The following is a 20,090-nucleotide window of genomic DNA, read 5'->3' on the forward strand; positions in this document are numbered from 1 at the left end:
CAACAACAACAACAACAAATGGACTACTGAATTCAGTTTACTTTCTTGTAGTGAAAAGGCACGTTATATAGTGCTTTCTGTGTGATAGGCACTCTTCTAATTGCTTTGCAAATATTAACTCATTCAAATTATGTGATGACCCTGTGGGGCACATGGGTAGACCCAGGCAAGGAATTTGTTCAAAGTCCCTAAGCTAATAAGGAGTTGAGTTGAGCTTTGAACCTTGGAAGTCTGGCTTTATAATTTGTTCTCTTAACCACTGCATTTTATATGCCTCTCAAATGTCTCTCAATTAATATGATCAAGATGACTGCCCAGATAAGGCCATGGCCTGTGTGTCTCTGCTGAATTTGTTTAATTGGGATGCAGATTATAAAATTATCAACTTCTGATAAAATTATCATTAGAGCTCTGTAATATCCAATGAGAAAGAAAAAAAAATTCCAGTTAAAACATCTTAACTTGAAAATGTCTTGAGAACATATATTCTATCCAAGTAGAGATATGCAAATGGTATGTAAATCCCCCACCTGCCCTCCCCTCCACACTCTTTCCCACCTCTGGATGTAGAGAGGGTGATGATGGGAAAATCTTTGTTGAGATGCTCATTCCACACAGAGTTTCCTGGCTATAGGGTAATGATGGTCCCAGGAGACCTGTTCAGGGAAGCATGCCAAGCCCTTTTAGTTACCCAGGACATTTTGGTGAGTATTGCTTGAATTTTCTTAGACTGAGCAAGGATTTGGGATGGGGTTGAAGGAGGGCAATTATAACCCTTGATTATGAAGGAAAGAAATGGTGATTGCTTTTGCTGCTGAAACAAATAGAAATCATCTTTGTAATAACTGCAATTGTTTTCTCCAGCCCTCCTCTGCCTCGGTTCACAAAATACCTTATTAAATCTGGAGAATAAAAATGTACCTGGGGTAATGGTTTTAGAATAAATAATAGGCAATATGTTTCTTCCACCCTGCAAAGTATGAGATACAAAGACATTTCATGGTTTAGCTTGTAAAGGTGCTTACATGTGTCAGACCAACCAGGCTCTTCATGGCCAGGGGCTGCCCTTTCATTTCAAGACCAGCATCAAGCCTGAAATGAACAACTCCACGAGACTGCATTCCTGCAGAAAGCAGATGTGGGAGGCCAAAGGGGATATTGGCCACATGCTGCTTGGGGCTGCCATGTCTTGCTCAATGTCTGTCTGTCTGATTTATCTGCCTGGACCTGGGGGACTTCTTTTGTTGATAATGGGGTCTTTACCAAGAGGGTGCATGGCAGAGCAAGTGTGAAAAGCACTTCCTCCCAAGAAAACACCTCATTAAAACCTGTAATTTGAGGTTTGTTCAAGTTCTTTGGGCATCCTGACCTCTGACATCCCTTTAATCAGATAACCGACACTTGAATCTCTCCAGTGACTTATAGCCAGAACAGTGACTCTCTTGATATAAGTACCATTATTACCAAACAATACGATGTTTAAAGGAATAGCAGGAGAAGTGCTCACTAAATGTGTTGTCCTGCCTGGGAGGTACCACCGCATAGGTCATTCAAGTGCTAAGAATACTGTTTTGAGATTTTAAGATATGCTCTATAAAGTATTCCCAAGGACTCTTAGCCATACATTAAATATGTTAGAGCTTTCAGCATTTGGGTTTATTGTGCAAGTTTACGTATAACAACAAATCCATTATTATTTTTTCTACTTAGTACTTAGCCTTGTCAAGCTCTTTCCTCCACCTCCCTTGACTCTCCAAAGCTGGCATCCTTTCAAAACCACACAAGATTTTAACAGCAGATAATGGTCCTCCCCAAGGTTAAGAGGAAAACGTCGTGGGAGAGCTGGGTGTGCTCTCCAAGTTATTTTCTCAAGTGTATTTTGTTCATTTATGCAACATGAGACAGAATCAAGTTAATTAATCATGGATGACTTGAGTCATTGTTGTGACTTTTTGTTTTTATTTTTTTAATTGATTATTTCTCACCTCCTTTCCTGAAACCTAAGCATTTACTACTGTAACACAGTTTTTTTCTCCCTTGTGACAAAAAGTAACAACTGCCATGACCAGTGGTGGGATCTGTATTTGCTTATCTGACATAAACTATCCTGTCTTCTTAGAATCAGAGGACACACTATTGTGTGATACACTTGCAAAAAGCAATGGATATGATTACAACCATACGTTGGATTATAGGACTGTATTATATTCAAAGATTTCAGGCCTTTATAAACTCAGGTATCTAATAAACATTACATATGAGACCCTGGAAGCAGACTAGGCAAAGCGACCTCTCTCTTTTTATTTTGTTTGTACTTTTACTTTCCTACTGAAGAGAATCCACACAAAAATATGTAATGTCCCTGCAGAACTGGAGCTTTTGTTTTGTTTTTCAAGATAGCCACCCTACATTTACTCTTTTGGTGCTATGGGGAGTTATTTTATTATCATTATTATTATTATTATTATTTTGAGACAAAGTCTCGCTCTGTCACCAGGTTGGAGTGCAGTGATATGATCTCAGCTCACTGAAACCTCCACCTCCTGGGTTCAAGCAATTCTCCTGCCTCAGCCTCCCGAGTAGCTGGGACTACAGGAACCCGCCACCATGCTAGCTAGTTTTCCGTATTTTTAGTAGAGATGGAGTTTCACCATGTTGGCCAGGATGGTCTCAATCTCTTGACATCATGATCCTCCTGCCTCAGCCTCCCAAAGTGCTGGGATTGCAGGTGTGAGCCACCACGCCCGGCTGAGTTATTCTATAGCTACCATTAATCAAACACTTACTATGTGCCAGGCCAGATTTGGCTTTGATGCTCTACAAATAACATCTCATTTAATTATTACAATAACCCTATAACTCAGCCATTTAAATTATATTATTATTGCTGCTCTTCCTATGAATTTATTAAAGTGATGCATGCTCACTGCAATAAGTTGAAGTGATATAAGAGAATCCAAGATTAAAAATGAGAAAACCAGCTTTGCTGTCCCTTCTTCTCCACTATTGGTCTGGTTCCCAGGACATCATTTTTGTGCTTTTGTCTGAAGTTTATCATTCCAGGCTTTTTTCCATGTATAAATGGATATTTTTCTGTGTGTGTATGTGTGTGTGTGTGCATAGTTTTTTATACATAAATGGATTATGGGTTAAAAATGGTTTTAACTTGCTTTTGTTTTATTTCATCATAGATATCCTTCCTTAAATCACTCAATTTCTAATGGATCCATAGTTTCTCCTAGTATAGATCAAAGTTTGGCAAATTATGGCCATGGGCCAAAGGCAACTCACTGCCTGATTCTAAAAATAAAATTTTTTTTTGTTTTTTTGTTTTGTTTTGTTTTGTTTTTTTTTGGGACGGAGTCTCACTCTGTCCCCCAGGCTGGAGTGCAATGATGCGATCTCTGCTCATTGCAACCTCCACCTCCTGGGTTCAAGCGATTCTCCTGCCTCAGCCCCCTGAGTAGCTGGGATTACAGGCACGTGCCACCGTGCCCAGCTAATTTTTTTTTGTATTTTTTGTAAAGACGGGGTTTCACCATGTTGGTCAGGCGGGTCTCGAACACCTGACCTCATGATCCGCCTGCCTTGGCCTCCCTGAGTGCTGGGATTACAGGTGTGAACCACCACACCCAACCCTGTAAATAAAATTTTATTGGAACACAGTAGCACCCGTTTGTTTACACATTGTCAGTGGCTGCTTTTCCACCATAATGGCAGAACCAAGTAGCTGCAGCAAAGACAAGAGAGTCTATGGCTCTCAAAGTACAATATATTTCCTATTTGGCTCTTAGGAGAAAAAGTTTTTCAACTCCTAATATAGATGAACCACAATTCTTTTAACCATTTCATTCCTTGTGGACATGGGCATTCTTCTCAGTTCTGGGTCTGTTCTGTGACAAGTGCTGTCCTTATTTCCTCATTTGCCCTTGCCCTCTGTTAAAGAGATTCCTAGAATACTAACCATTGAATTAAAGGAAATGGAAGTTCTGCATTGTAATAACTGCCAGCTGCCCCCTCAAAACAGTCGGTACCAATTTATCCACCCTTCTTAAAAAGGTAATATCAAATCTTTCAAAATTTCAAGGAAGTTGTTGCCCTCTTTTTTTTTTTTTTTTTTTGTAGAAAAGTAATCTGATGCCCCAAAAGTGTCATTAATTTAGCCAAATTCACAAGGCCTCTTGGGGAACAAAGCCAGGATTTAGACCCAAGTCATTTGACCCAGTGCTTCTTGTGAAAACCTCCTGTCTCATTAATTTGAATACCAATTGCTAGTATTTGCTGAATTTTTAAATGTGCTAGGTGCTTTGCTTAGTAATTCAAATAGATTATGCTCACAATAAAATTAGACACTATGCAGGTACCATATTATCTGTATGGTACAAATGGGGAAATTGCCCACAGAGATTCTGTAATATGCTGGCTAACGTTACATAGGTGATGTACAAGGACTGAACTTCCTTAGTCTGATCCCTGAACCTCCAGTCTTCATTGGGGAGAAAACTGGATCTACAGAAGGGCCCAGTGCTTTGATATCAGATAAATCTAATTTGGTGGAAATTATACTGGTTCTTACCTCAACAAGCCAAGTATGGAAATTTATGTGTTTTACGGAAGTAGACAACACTAGCTAGTCATTGCATGTCTTGTTGTAGAGAAACCCAAGCGTGTAAACAGCATCTTGTCAGGGCACAGTAGCTAATGAGCACCTGCAAAGGACAAGTGAGGCACAGACTGGGGGAGGAAGGCTAACAGTATAGGTATCCGTGGTTTTGGTTGGTTTACTTGACCCTGGAAGCTGTGTACAACAGTGATTCAGAGAGGAAACCTAGTCAACCCATCTGGATGGTAATTCCCTCTTGAATATTTCGTATCTTTATGGTTTCAGGAATTCACTCACTCTGTGCTTCAGTTTCTCCACCTGTAAAATGGAGCTAAAATCAAATCAGCTAATGAAATCAATTGTCAGCTGCTTACAAAGTTCTGAGAATTAACTGAGCTCATAACTAGGAACCGTTTAGCACATTTTATGACATGTTACAAACATTGGGTACATTTTAACAAATGTTAGTGTGAAATTTATTTCAGCAAAAAGTGATTAAGGCCAGGCGCAGTGGCTTACACCTGTAATCCCAGCAGTTTGGGAGGCCTTGGCAGGCGGATCATTTGAGGTCAGGAGTTCGAGACCAGCCTGGCCAACATGGCAAAACCCCATCTCTACTAAAAATACAAAAATTAGCCGGGTGTGGTGGCACGCACCTGAAATCCCAGGTACTCGGCAGGCTGAGGCAGGAGAATCGGTTCAACCCGGGAGGTGGAGGTTTCAGTGAGCCGAGATTGCGCCACTGCACTCCAGCCTGGGTGGCAGAGGAAGACTTTGTTTCAAAAAGAAATAAATAAATTAAGTGATTAAAACAATTACTTTCCTAGCAGCATAGTTAAAATTGAGCAAAAACTAAATGTTTTGCAATCCCAAAGTACCTTCGCTTCCACCCTCCACCCTCCACCCCCCAATCTGGTGTTCTCCCTTACTTTATCCTACTTTTGACTGTGCCGTTCATGGTATCTTGTTTCTGTATCCTTGGGGAGGTCCTCCTGCCTAACTCCCGTTTACTTAGTAAGGGTTAGATCAAGGGTCTCAGCTCCAGAAACACCTGACTGATGTCCCCTCCACTGCTTCCCGTCCTTCAACAGGCTGGATTGGTGCATCTCCTTTGAGCACCCCTGGAACCCTGTTTTTTCCCTTCTGTCATATATGACCCTGTATCATCATCTTTATTTTATTCATCACACCTCCCCTGTCTTTTTTAAATAAAATGTACTATGTGTCATTTAGATACACACCCCCTTTCATTAGCACAGCGCTAGGCAGTTAGTACCCTGAGTACGTATGTCAAATGTGTATCATAATCCTGAAACGCATCAAGGAAAAGGCAAACTCCAGGGCTCACCCTAGGTACTTGGAGACATGTTTCTAGGAAAATGCCATCTTGTTTCAGAAGAATTTATAATGATTACGAAAACAGCAATGCTGAGAAATACTCACAGCTACCAATTGATTTGATTTATTGAGTTCTTTGCTGCTAAACTTGTCCGGTGTTTTCCTTCTAAGTGATTCATAATTGTCCTGAAAACTGGATTTTCCAACATTCTATTATTGCAGACACGAAAACATGCGCATCTATTTATCCATTCATTTATTGTGTGTCTTCTATTTCTTTTGACTCCTACTTTCCCCAATTCAAGTTAATCTCTCACCAGTTCCCTCTTGCACTTGACTCTTCTGTCATATTCAATTACTGCACTTCCGTAATCCTACTGAGCTTTCCACACATCCCCCCACCTTTCCTCTGAATATATTTTTTTCATTCTTTCCCTGTACACATTGTCTAAAAGACAAAACAAAAACAAACAAAATACACTAACACCTTTTTCAATTCTCCAAGACAAGTTTGGCCACCTCCTATGCACTGTAATCACTTCTTATACTTTCACTGTACAAATGTTCTCTGTATTGTAATTATCCATAGACTCATCTTTTTCCCCACCTAGACAATAGCTCCAGCGGTCTTCTTTGCTATTGTATTCCTGGCACCTAGGACAGTGTCTGACATCCAGAAAGTGCTTGAGATATGTGTATGTATATATGCATGTGTGGGTATGGGTGTGTATGTGTGTGGGTAAATAGACATATGTGAAAGGATGGATGAGTAAACAAGGGATTCCAAACATTGAACTCATCTCTAGAAAAGGAAAGCCACCTAAGGCTCAGTTCTAGTTCTTGCGGAGCCAGTCTGATGTGTGGGAGGGAAAATCAGACTGCAAAATGGGTCAGAATAAAGCAGGAAGAACTGATAAGAGAGAACTCAAAGTCAGGAGACGGATGAAAAAGGCTGAGTGTGAGAAAGCGTCTTTGGCCCTGTTGGCTAAATGAAGATAGGAGACGGGGAAGATGAATCCCTGCTATTAAACATCTCGTTCAACCAGGAGAGCAAAGGGTCTCATGCTGAAGTTTATTGCTTCAGTTTCTAACCTTTCATAAGTGCTTACTTGGCAGCCCTTTCGAGAGTGGTATTTGATTCTGGAAGCATCTTAAAGGAGCAGCGCCCGACCTTCCACTTCCCTTTTTTTCATTTAGGCCATAAAATATATTGGTTTTGTGCATTACTGCCATGGGAGAAAAAAAATACCACATGTTAGTTTCCAAATGAAATGACATTTGATAAAGTGTACATTTAAGATATTTTTCAAGGCTGGCTATTAAAGAATGCACAGGTAGGGTCTTTCTTCATCACAGACAGTAGGGAGTTACAGGTGCCTTTTTTCCCACCTCCCCTCTCCCCACCCCAAGCCTCTCCCATAATGGTTATGGGGAAAATTTTTTAAGAGCCTCATTAGCTGCAGCAATAACTTAGTGAGCCTTCCGAGCATCGTTACACCCTGTTTGGGGTGCTGTTTGATGAGCAAGGCTGCAGCCAAAACACACAACTCATGATGGGATTCTGCCATTTTGCGCAATGGACAGCTCTGTCTTCAGGGAAGATGTGAGGAAAGCATGGATCTGCATTTGATGATCCCTACTTAAAGGAGGGGAGGTCACTGGCCACCTTACTCATGAGATGTGTATGTTATTGGATTGACTCAAATTGGAGAGGGACTCCCACTTCCAAACAAAGGGGTTGGCAGTAGGTGGAGTATGGTGGTGGTGGTGGCATCTAGTTTACTAATAATTTATGAAATGGAACAGGTGCATGACCCCAAAAAAGAAGCAGGATATTGTCACTAGAATGTAAGCAAAACAATATGGGATGCTGTGCGGGAAAAAGAAACACAACAAAAACAAACATGTCTACTATACAGATTACTTGAAATGTCCTTTTTCTCATTCCCAAATCTCGTTTTCCTTATTCAGCTTCATTTGAAGGACAGCATAGCTATTTCCTTGGCTACTGTTGGATTTTGCATTGTCTGCAATAGGAATATGATAATATGGTGCCACTTCACATGGCACAGGTCAGAGGACAGTAGGCCACCCGGATCCTTCAGTGTCGTCATTGTGCTTGTGTGAGTCTGGCAAATCCTTGTAATATTTGAAGGCAGATGTTAAAAATATTAATCTTGTTATAAGATATCCTTTTTTTTTTTTTTAATAGAGAGACAGTGTCTCACTTTGTTGCCCAGGCTGGAGTGCAGTGGTGCGATCTTGGTTCACTGCCTACCTCTGCTGCCCAGTTTCAAGTGATTCTCTTGGCTCAGCCTCCTGAGTAGCTGGGACTACAGGCGCATTCCACCATGTCCGGCTAATTTTTTTGTATTTTTAGTAGAGATGGAGTTTTACCATGTTGGCCAGCCTCTTCTGGAACTCCTGACCTCAGGTGATCTGCCCACCTTGGCTTCCCAAAGTGTTGGGATTACAGGTGTGAGCCACCATGCCTGGCTAAGATAAACTTTTTATTAATTAAGGAAAATCAGTGCTATCACTATTGCTATACATTTTTTAAAACACTTGTATTTCTGCAAGGTACTGATATTAAAATACTTGCTGATTATAAATGCCCTGCATGTCACAAAGGATAATTTGAAAACTACAGAAAAGCATTAAGAAGGAAGAATTGCCCTCAGTCTTTAATTGCATCAGCCATTTAGTTTATATTTTACATGTAGATAGGTGTTCCATTTTGAGTTAATTTTTGTATAAAGTGTGAGGTTTAGGTAAAGGGGTGTGTGTGTGTGTGTGTGTGTGTGTACATATCCAGTTACTCTAACATTATTTGTTCTGGGTATTTCACTTTTTATAGGTTTTCTTAAAGGTGGTATTATAGGGATCATCACACACGTCTTTCTCTCAGTCTACAAGACTCAGTACTTTGCCTCTTTAGTTGGAACGCAGAAACCTTATCACCCATGTTAATTAGCTTGACTGGGGTGATTGTTTTTACAATTTATACATACATTAAAATATCAAGTTGAATACCTTAAATATATGTAATTTTTATTTTTTAATTGTGCCTCAATAAAGACGGGAGATAATAAAACATCATCATGTATGCCTCTTTTTTCTTTAGTATTTGTGTTTTATTTATTTATTTATTTATTTTTTGGAGTGGGGGGAGTACAGAATCTTACTCTGTGTGCAGTGGCATGATCTCAGCTCACTGCAACCTCCGTCTCCTGGGTTTAAGCGATTCTCCTGCCTCAGCCTCCTAAGTAGCTGGGATTACAAGCATGCGCCATCATGCCCAGCTAATTTTTGTATTTTTAGTAGAGACGGGGTTTTGCTCTGTTGACCAGGCTGGTCTTGAACTCCTGACCTCAGGTGATCTGCCCGCCTCGGTCTTTCAAAGTGCTGGGATTACAGGCGTGAGCCACTACACCCGGCCTATATTTTGTCTATCTTATGTATTGTATATCCATAAATTAAAAAGCTCTTCATGCACTTCCCTCCCCCCCGTTTTTTTGCTTTAAGCCATTAAACACATTTTAATGAACTCAAGAGTATAGAAAGCTCTTCATGCAATTTCCTTTTTTTTTTTTTTTGCTTTAAGCCATTAAACATATTTTAATGAACTCAAGAGTACAGTCACCTATTAACATTTACCCATATGTTTACCATTTCCATTTCCAGCTCTTCCTTTCTTGTTGTTTGAAGTTTCCTTCAGGTATCCTATTTCCTTTATCTGGAAAACTTCCTATAGCGATTATTTTAGGGCAGGTCTGTCTGCAGTGAATTTTCTTAGTTATTTTCATATTTCACCTTCATTTCTAAAGGATATTTTCATTGGATATGGTATTCTCAGTTGACAATTATTTTTTCAGTATTTAAATAACTGTGTGTTACTTTCTGCTGACCTCTCTGGATTTTTGTTTGTTTACTTTGATTTTTGTCTTAAATCCATAGTTATTTGAATTGTTGGGCCCTTACAAGTATTGCATTGTTTGTCTCTGGCTGTTTTCAGTGTTTTAATTTTAGGCTTTACCAATATGACTATGATATATGTGGCTGTGGATTTCGTTGATTTTAACTCTTTTAGTTCCTTGAAATTGTATTTATATCTTTTGTCAAATGTAGGAAGTTTTCAGCTATTATTTCTTTAATTTTTTTTTTCTGCAGTGAACTCTTTATCCTTATATTCTACAATTTCAGTAACATGAAATGTTGTACGTTTTGATATTTGTTCTACAGTTCCTTTGCTTCTCTTTTTTTTTTTGTCTTCATTTTTTTTCCCTCTATGTTGTTTAGATTGGATACTTTTTATGTACTCAAGTTTACTTCTTTTTCTTCTGTTGTCTTCATTCTGTGTTTGGACACCTTCAGTGAGAATTTATTTTATTCTGTTTTATTTAATTAATTAATTAATTGTTTTGAGACGAAGTCTCCATCTTGTCGCCCAGGCTGGAGTGCAGTGGTGCAGTCTTTACTCACTGCAACCTCTGTCTCCTGCGTTCAAGCGATTCGCCTGTCTCAGCCGTCTGAGTAGCTGGGATTAAAGTGCCCACAACCACGCCTGGCTAATTTTTGTATTTTTAGTAGAGAAGGGGTTTCACCATGTTGGTCAGGCTGGTCTCGAATTCCTGACCTTGGGTGATCCACACTGCTTGGCTCTCCAAAATTCTGGGATTACAGGCATGAGCCACCATGCCCGGCCTGATATTTTATTTATATATTTTTTTAAAAAATTAGTTATTTTGATGGTTGTAAAATTTCCTTTTTTTTTTTTTTTTTTTTTTTTTTGAGATAGAGTCTCTGTCTCCCAGGCTAGAGTGCAGTGGCGCAATCGTGGCTCACTGCAACCTGCGCCTCCCAGGTTCAAGCAATTCTCCTGCCTCAGCCTCCCTAGTAGCTGGGACTACAGGCGCCCGCCGCCACACCCAGCTAATTTTTTGTATTTTTAGTAGAGACAGGGTTTCATAGTATTAGCCGGGATGGTCTCGATCTCCTGACCTCATGATCCACCCGCCTCAGCGTCCCAAAGTGCTGGGATTACAGGCGTGAACCACCTCGCCTGGCTCCTTTTGGTTCTTTATTATCTTTTGTTTCTTTGCTAACACTGTCAATTTTTTTTTTTTTTCATTTATTTTCGGTGTGTTTTTTCTTACTGTTTGGAGCAGTTTTATAACAGCTGCTTTAAAGTTTTTATTTGATAATTCCAACATCTTTGCTATGTTGTTGTTGGTGTCTGTGAATGTCTTTCCCATGCAAATTTAGATTTTCCTGGTTCTTTGTATGCTAAGTCATTTTGGTTTGTATCCTGGGTATATCGAATATTGTGTTAGGAGACTCTAGGTCTTGTTTAAAATCCCATGGAAGTTGTTGATATTTTTGTTTTAGTAAGCAATCAATTTTGTTGCATTCAGGCTGAAATCTCTTGCTTTTCTTCTGTGGATTTCTTTCCAATATCAGTTCTGTTGGGTGTCTCCCATGTATATATCAAGTCTGGGACATGGGCAGTGGTCTATTCCTCAGTTCAATTCTCAAAGCTTATGGAAGCTTTTTAGGGTCAGATACAGACATGAGCACAGAGGTGAGTGTAGGAGTTTATAAAAATACTGTATGGGGGTGATTTTCCCAAATTATTTTCTCTCCAGCATCTTCAAAGTAAAATTTGTTTTCTAGGGTTCCCCGTTTGTTGTCCTCCATCCAGAAAGCTCGTGGTTTTTTGTTTGTTTTTAATTTTTCTGTTCACCTCCTTCTCATCTGAGTCTGCATTTAGGGCCAAGTGTCAAGAGAAGACAGGAAATAAAGAAAAGCAATGGGAGGTGGGGAGTTGTTTGCCCAACCTCTTGGGACCACAGTCATAGATGTTAAGTGTCTGCAGCCGCCCCCGTTGCCACTGTTGTTTATACATGAACACAACGCTGAGACTGCAGCATAAGAGGACAGATAAACTTTTAAAAAGAAAGAATAATAATAATAAAAAAAAAGAACAATGGGGATTTTCCCTATTCTCTTAGCATTAAGACTCCTGTGTCTTGTTTTTCAAGACAAAACCAGAGTGCTTCTCCTGAGTCTCTATGTGCCTGAGTGTCTGATTTTCAGCTCTTGGCTACCTTGCACCCACACTAAGGGGTATTGGTGGTGGGAGGTGGTAATTCACCACTTATCTGGTGGTACTTTAAGTTTTGGTTGTTTTGTTCCCCCCTCCACTTGCTGCTTTTTAATTTTCAGAGATCTCAAATAGCTCCCCCATGCATTCTATACAGATTTCCTCACTGCATTCAGTGGGGGAAACAGGATGAAGTGTTTTAGCTCCATCTTGTCAAGAATCGAAACCTCACCACCCACTTCATTTATTTTATTGTGTTAAAATACACATAAAATAAAATATACCTTTTTTAACATTTTAAAGTATACATTTTACTGGCATTTTAGTAAATTCACAATGTTGTGCAAATATTATCCAGTTTGAGAACATTTTAATCACCCCCAAATAGAAACCTCATACCCATTAAGCAGTCAGTCCTCCTTTTCCATTAACCCCGTCCTCTGGCAACATTTAATTTGCTCTCTGTCTCAATGAATTTTCCCTACTTCATCTTTTAACAGCTTATGGAGACATAATTTACATAATGTAAAGTCACCTATTTCAGGTGTATAATTCAACGTGGGCTTTTTTTTTTTGGATATTTATAGAATTGTACCAGTTTCTTTTTTAATTTTTTGGAATATTTCTCCCAGTCTTTTCCTCTTTAGCTTCTTTTTTTTTCCTTTACTTTTATCTTCTTTTTTTTTTTCTTTTGGGATGGAGTTTCGCTCTTGTTGCCCAGGCTGGAGTGTAATGGTGGGATCTCAGCTCACTGCAACCTCTGCCTCCCAGGTTCAAGTGATTCTCCTGCCTCAGCCATCCAAGTAGCTGGGATTACAGGTGCCCACCACCATGCCCAGCTAATTTTTGTATTTTTAATAGAAAAGGGGTTTCACCATATTGGCCAGGTTCATCTCGAATTCCTGACCTCAGGTGATCCACCTGACTTGGCCTCGCAAAGTGCTGGCATTACAGGCATGAGCAACTGTGCCTGGCCTTCCTTCATTTTCTTTAATGATCTGTTTCACTGTATTTTTAACACAAGATAGGAACCATAATATTGTATATTTCTATGGTTTATTTTCTTAACAACTAAATGGTGTCTTTTGAACATTTTTCATATCTCTATATTTAAAACTATGTTTCTAAATGGTACATGTTATGCCATACTATCAGTATAGTATATTTTTTAATTTTTCCATTATCACACATAATGTTTATAATTTCTTTTTTCATACATAATGCTGTTGTTAATTGACATGGAAATAAACATTTGTGTGCCTCTGCATATTTTCTTAAGAGCTACTCTTAGTGGTAATATTTCTGGGTAAAAGGGCATAGAAAAGCACTGATTTATAGATTTGGGGCTCTGGTGCATCCTTAAGTAAAGATTCTTTTTTTTTTTTGTTTTAGAGAAAGTCAAACTTTCTATACAAAATGCGTAAAATATACATCAAAAGTTGGTTCCTAAACCTTGGTATCCCTTAGTAAAAGTTTCAGAATCTTATAGTACATTGTCTGGTGCTGGAAGTCAGGAGTTGTTTCATTGGTTAAAAAAAAATACTGGAAAGATACAGAGTAAAGGTGAATGAAGACATAAATTTTATTTCAGCTTAACTATTTTAGTTGACAGTGGAGTCTACCAGCTCCTGATGACAGAATGACCATATATCTCAAAATTCCTTCTATGTGTTCCTTTTTATCTGTGTCCTTAGCATAATCATGTAATACCACTCCACCCATCCCTCTTAACCCACCTATGTTTCTCATTTGGATAATATAATAAATTATATGGCCACTCTAAAGAAGCATCCGTGGACATTAAGTAAAACATGTCAGTAGGGCAAAGATAGTTAATGCATGGCATATGTATTGCTAATACCCACTTTCCAATCTGATGGCCGATACCAGAAACCTATCAGGGTTTCTTTCTCTGATTGAAGGATTGACCTCAGAATTCTCCCCAGCACAATCCATCTGATTAGAACTGGACCATAAAATGTAACCCAGTTCCCAAGGCATGACAGCTGACACTACTGGCCCTAAACATTGGAGAAGACTCTGTGTGTTTTCCACTGACTTGTCACAACCATCTCGAGTGGGCCTTTATGGAAGAATTCCTGCACCTGTGAGATAGGGCAAGCTGGGGTTTTCAGGGAAAAGGGTGGGGAGTTTCATGACAAGAGGGGAGGTGCCCTCATCCCAGGCAGATGCTGCCTCCCACACATTCTCTTGCACCTCTCTCCTCGTCCGCTTTCCAGTCTCTGACTTATCCTAGCTGTACTTCTGAATCACACAATTGAACTCCAAGTGAAGCTTGAGCTATGTAGACCTAAAGAAAAATTAAATACATAATTAATTAATTATGGGTTTTCTTTGAGCTGAATAATTAAAAGTAACTTTCTGTTTTCTTTCATGTTTTTCTGATCCGGAGCCTTCTGACTTTTCGCCTTCATTTTCTTTTCTTTGTAGGTTTCAAGACAACAGATGAATTGTGAAAGAGAGCAGCTAAGGGTAGGTGCACCTGCTTGTAAAATGCTTCTTGATTCTCATTTTTCTGTGATAAGCAAAAATTTCCTTGTCTCTCCCAAGACACGGGTTCTAAATAACAGGCTTCATCTTAAGACTGGTAGAGTCGAAAATATTTATCCCAGCTAATTTAGTATTGATTGAGCTGGTAAATACAGTATATCTTCTTTTGAAGTGCCATTATAGTAGATATGGATTTTTTGATTTAGATTCAGCAATAAATATTTCTCTTCTGGAATTTGTTTGACATCATTGTACTCTTTTTATGTACAACACGAGGTCTAAGTAATAACAAAGGTCAAAAGGATGGCTTGCTGCCTTCTTAATATGAATACCAGGCTGTTTGCTGAGTGGCTAAAATGCTCTTTGGCTGTTAGCTGTGGTGGGTGAGCAAGGAATATGTCAAGGGCGTTTTCTAGGAGATTTTGCGTTATCTATAGACCTCTTGGTTTTAGTGACATTTGTGTATATGGGAGAGGGAGACAAAATTTTAAACCTCATATTCTGTTTCCCCACTTAAAAATGAAACTGTCTTGGTGCTCAGGCATATCGGTGTAAGAAGTATTCCCTAAATGTGGAGGGAGTGTTTGGTTATGAAGGGAACTTGGTGACATTTTTCTGCTTTCATTGTGTCTGAGTGGACATTCTTCTTGGTATGGGGATGGCATTTTAAGAAACTTTGGGATTTCTCCCCATTTGTTTTCTTTTAAATGAATTCATGTTTTCAGTGGACGAGATTTAAATTATGATTGGTCTATTTTTCATGTCACTAATGGAAGTTGGCAGTTTTTACTGCACAATGTGCCTTATAGCCATGTTTTCAAATTGTTATAAAAATTAGAGAAATATGCTGCTTTTAAAACCACAACAGTGGGATTTGGTGTTAGGAAACCGCTGTGCACAAAGGTGTCTAATAAATAAGAATAATGTATTAAACAGGCCTAATGCCTTCATACACTGCCCTGTAACTTTTCAGAGCATTTACCTAATGATAGTCTTATGATGGCAATAATTTGTAGAGTTGCTTCCATTTCACAGTTGCTGTTGGCATCAGGTTTGTCAAGTACTTGGGTAAAATAAACAACAGAATCCAGGTGCATGAAACCGAGAAAGTGAGACAAGGTTTTCTGTTTCTTTTATGCATATTTGTTTTATGCATTATCTCAGTATGGCCCTCTCTACTCACTTTCCTCCAAGTACCTGTGCCAACATTCGTTGTGACCCTTTCCTTCATGGAACAGACTTCAAGATTTTTAAGCTTTTCTGAACTCTCTTACTTCTTTTTTCCTGCAGTCTGAATTACTGGTTCATCCTGTTAAATAATGTATTACAACTTCAGATTTCTCTTGCTGTTTGGATGGGGACGATGGCCAAAACTAGGTCAGAGCTAGATAAAGAGAAATATGTGCCTTTGTCTCCGGGAGTCCCTGAAAAATTCCTGAGAATTAAGATAATCTTGAAATCTCTGTTGCAAATGACACTTGCCTGGCAAGTTAAGGACGCAGTAGGTAATGAAGGGCTTGTTTGCATTTTGAGGGATTATTTCTCATTGTTGAGTCCATTGTCGACAGGGGCGTGGTTTAGGTTGAAGAATGGAGTCTTCCCCTCTCTGTTACATAAATGCAGGGAGTGGCTTGATATTAACATAATGGTTCATTTAGTTTTGTCCCGAGTGTGGCTCCAATAGCCGCATCTCTAACATCTCTAACATCACGAACCAGTGCTTTGTTTGTTGTTACTTTTGTGGTCACTGTTTTTGCTTTTTAAATGAATTTATGTTTTGAGTTGATAGATGGCACATTGGATTGGATAGAGCACATATATATAGGGTTCAAAATTTAAATAGTACCAAAGAGAGTGCAATGGAGTTTTCCCTTCCCACTGACTCAGGCGTCCAGTTCCCTCTGGGAGACCCCCAGTGTGATTAAGTACTGGTAGCTATCTCATCTGTAGATATTTTCTTCTGCCCTCTTCATTTTTGTTCTCTGTCTTTCCATCTCTTTCTTCCTCCTTTCCTCCCTCCCTCTTTTCCTTTCACACCTGTGTCTGTACGAGCCCTTCCACCACCTCAAAAGAAAACTTCCCTTATTAAGGTGATTTTTTTGGGGGGCGGGGAGGACTTTTTTTTTTTAAAGACAGAGTCTCTTTCTTTCACCAGGCTGGAGTGCAGTGGCGCAACCTCAGCTCACCGCAACCTCTGACTCCCTGGTTTAAGCAATTCTCGTGCCTCAGCCTCCAGAGTAGCTGGGATTACAGGCAGGCGCCACCACGCCCAGCTAATTTTTTTTGTACTTTTAGCAGAGATGGGGTTTCACCATGTTGGCCAGGATGGTCTCCATCTCCTGACCTCGTGATCCGCCAGCCTTGGCCCCCCAAAGTGTTGGGATTACAGGTGTGAGCCACTGCCCCAAACATGGGTGGGGGGGGGGGGCATTTTTTAAGGGTTTCTGAAAGAAATTTAGAACTGAAAGGTAAATACCTGTCCATCTCAATGAAATGCATTTTCCTTAATCTCATTTTGCTTTCTTAGAAAGAGAGTGGAAAAAAAAATAGAAATCTATTTAGTTACCACATCGTTGAAGGGTAACTGTCTGCAAGCCACAATTAAAATGTGTCCTAAGTGCAGCAATCAAAATGCATTTCCAGATTTGCTATCCAGGATGACTGGACTGTGGCCGTGTTATCATGTCGAGGGTCCTTCATTAGTGCATTCTGTTGTCAGAATTCAGGGATATAAGTGGATAGTTGTAAAATTTATTCCTTTTCCTTGGCCTCCTGGAAATAGCAGATGATTCAGAAAGACAAAGCTGCGCTTTCTGTTTTGTGCCCATTGAGGCTGTGTAGGAATTGGCGTATCCAATACCTGGTGTTAAGATCTCCTTTTTTTTTTTCTCACAAAGCCTAAATTAATTTTTCCAAAACAGACTCTGTGAAGTGCTTAATATCTTGAAGCTATTAAGAAGTCTTTGAAATGATCATATGATTAATTTTAGGAAATACCATGTTAAAAAAAAGCTAAACTGTTTTTTTTTTTTTTTTAACTGCAGGACTTCTCATAGCCTTTAATATGCAAAGGTCAAATACAAAGAGTTGGATATAATATACAACTTTTTTCTAACTCAGCTGACTACGATACGTTTTTGTTTGTAGAACATACTCTTGAAATCCTATCAGTATTATCAGTTAAGATGCTATTATCTGTGAGTTATAGAAAAGCTAAGAGTTATTTACAAAAATAAATAACTCTCCACCTCCCAGTTCCAGGGTTGATTCAGAGGCTTTTTGGTATCAGGGCAGTGGTTTGGAATCCCTGTACTTCCGTTGGCCTTTCTTTCCTTCTTCCAAGATGGCTGCCATCTACCCCATATCACGTTCTCACAGGGTAGCACTCTCATCAGAAGGAAGGAGAAGAGGCGTGTCTCCTTCACAGCTCTTGCATTTTACTGGAGGAAAATAATTCCCAGAATTCGTCACTGTAGCCGTTTTCTTAGATCTCATTGGCCAATCTCTACATCAATCACTGGCAAGGTGAACTGGAATCTCAGTGATTGGCTACAGCAGTTATGATTCATTTCCAGCAACGGGCACCTTGTCACCTGCACAAAAATAGGATTTACTTAAACTGGAGGAAGCAGAAAATGCACTCCAGTGTAGTTACCCAGTGGAATCTGCTACAAAAGGAATTCACAAGGGTCCACTCTGTTTGTCAGGGTGCTGGTTTCCTGTCATTACTTTTCATTACTCTCTTTCATCCTACATGTGTGGGCTCAGCAACTTTGTGAATTCTGGTTTGTGGAATTTGACACAGATGTTTTCTCTGCCAGCAGAGAATCTCACAGGTCACATCTTCCATCCTAACCTATATCCTAACTTTTCTACCCATCTTGGCACTGTCTTTGTATTTTGCCTTGTGTAATTTGGACTGCACTGGATATAGTCTTTGCTCATATCCCCTCAGCATTAGGTGTGGGCAGCAGGCATGGGGCATCATGCCTTAGTAACCAGCTCAGCCCAGAGATGCTGTCCATGAGCTTCCTGGCCCCTACCATTCCCAAAAGAAGGGCATCAGCCAGTTACTCCCAACAGTAGGGTCACTCTTCTCAGAGAACTATTGGGATTACTCACATCGCTCAGTTGTTACGCACACCACACAACAGGGAAACTTGTTTATTCCTCCGTCCCAAGGTTTCTCAATCTAGAGTAGACTGAGTCTTCTTCTGAGCTTGCAATTCACATTATTGGCTGGATTCTTCTGGGTAGATGGTCATAGGAGCTTACTGTAGAATCTGTGCATTAACCACTCCTGATCCTATAGGCTGTTGATAACTGGATATGGTCACTGTACAACTATCACCATGACCTGTGGTGATCCTATAGGCTGTATTTACCAGCTTGTTCCAGCATCACCACAGGTCATGGTGATAGTTGTACAGTGACCATATCCAGTTATCAACATTTACCTCTCCAGCATCTGCACCAACAGATGGACAAATAAACAACTAAGAGAGAAATAAAATGATGCTGGGAGCCTGTTGTTTCCCTGAGCAATCTACCAGTTGAGGGAGATTGTATGTTCACAGGGTGAGAGATTCCAGAGACCACCTTTCTGAGCACTCATAAAATATTTGATTACAAAGGGATCTTTGTGCTTGAGTAGTAGATGTTGATTTGAGGGCTGATTAACGAGCTTAGTTAGAAAACTACTAGGTAGCCAAATGCATGACTGCCACATTCTGTTCCATGGATTCAAATACTGATCTGCAATATGGCAATGTGACTCTATAGTCAGCATATTAGGAAGGGTGGTTAGGGCTGGTGAAGCACTGGTTATGGACTTAGGTTCAGATACCACTTCTAAATACTCCTTAGTGTCTCAAAGCTTGACTTTACCTATACGTAAAATAAGAATAGCTTTCTCATAGGATTGGTGACTGGATAAAACACCTTAGTTAAAGCACTGAAAAAAAAAATGTAGGCCTCATAGTCAACAAGGTGAGCTACTGTTAATACAGTGTTATTCCCAATAATTATTTCACTTCTCTTCCTCCTAGAAATACCAGGCATGAGAATACAGAGAACACATATCTACTGCCACCAAAATCCCCACAAGGAAAGACAACACAAAGGGCAGGCTCTGTAGTTGATTGCATGGCGAAGTATTTAGGAGATAACTCCCTCTCAGTTAAGGTTGTTTGGAATGCAAACAATAGAGACAGATTCGAGCTATCTTAAGCAGAAAAGGCATGCAACCAGGCCTCCCAGGAATCAGAGCTTAGAATGGGAAAGCTGTCTGAACTTAAGTATCTCTTGCTCATCTCCTGTCTTTGTTTCTGTTTATGGGTCCACTCTGGATTTTTCTTTTGATAAAGACTCCCTCTACCTTTATGCCCACATCACACCTTCCAGCCCCTAAGATGTGTGTTGCATCACTTTCCACTGATATAGGGACTAACCATCAGTGCATCCTGGTTACAAATTCCTGGAAAAGGAGCCTGATTGGCTTAGTCTGGATCAGTTGTTCACTCTGGGCCAGTTGGA

The 20,090-nt window shown here is 39.8% G+C and overlaps 1 protein-coding gene across 31 annotated transcripts in view; it reads left to right on the top strand.

Annotated features, from left to right (window-relative positions):
* RBFOX1 (RNA binding fox-1 homolog 1) overlaps window positions 1–20,090 on the top strand; it is a 2,494,239-nt gene that overhangs the window by 1,816,983 nt on the left and 657,166 nt on the right. For all 31 annotated transcript variants that reach the window (XM_063655277.1, XM_063655281.1, XM_063655270.1 and 28 more), the window contains one exon: window positions 14,496–14,537. In XM_063655277.1, coding sequence (XP_063511347.1) covers window positions 14,496–14,537 — 42 coding nt within the window. The remainder of the gene's footprint in view (window positions 1–14,495; window positions 14,538–20,090) is intronic.

This window comes from Pongo pygmaeus, chromosome 18 (genome assembly GCF_028885625.2).
Source record: "Pongo pygmaeus isolate AG05252 chromosome 18, NHGRI_mPonPyg2-v2.0_pri, whole genome shotgun sequence".
In the NCBI taxonomy this organism is placed as follows: Eukaryota; Metazoa; Chordata; class Mammalia; order Primates; family Hominidae; genus Pongo; species Pongo pygmaeus.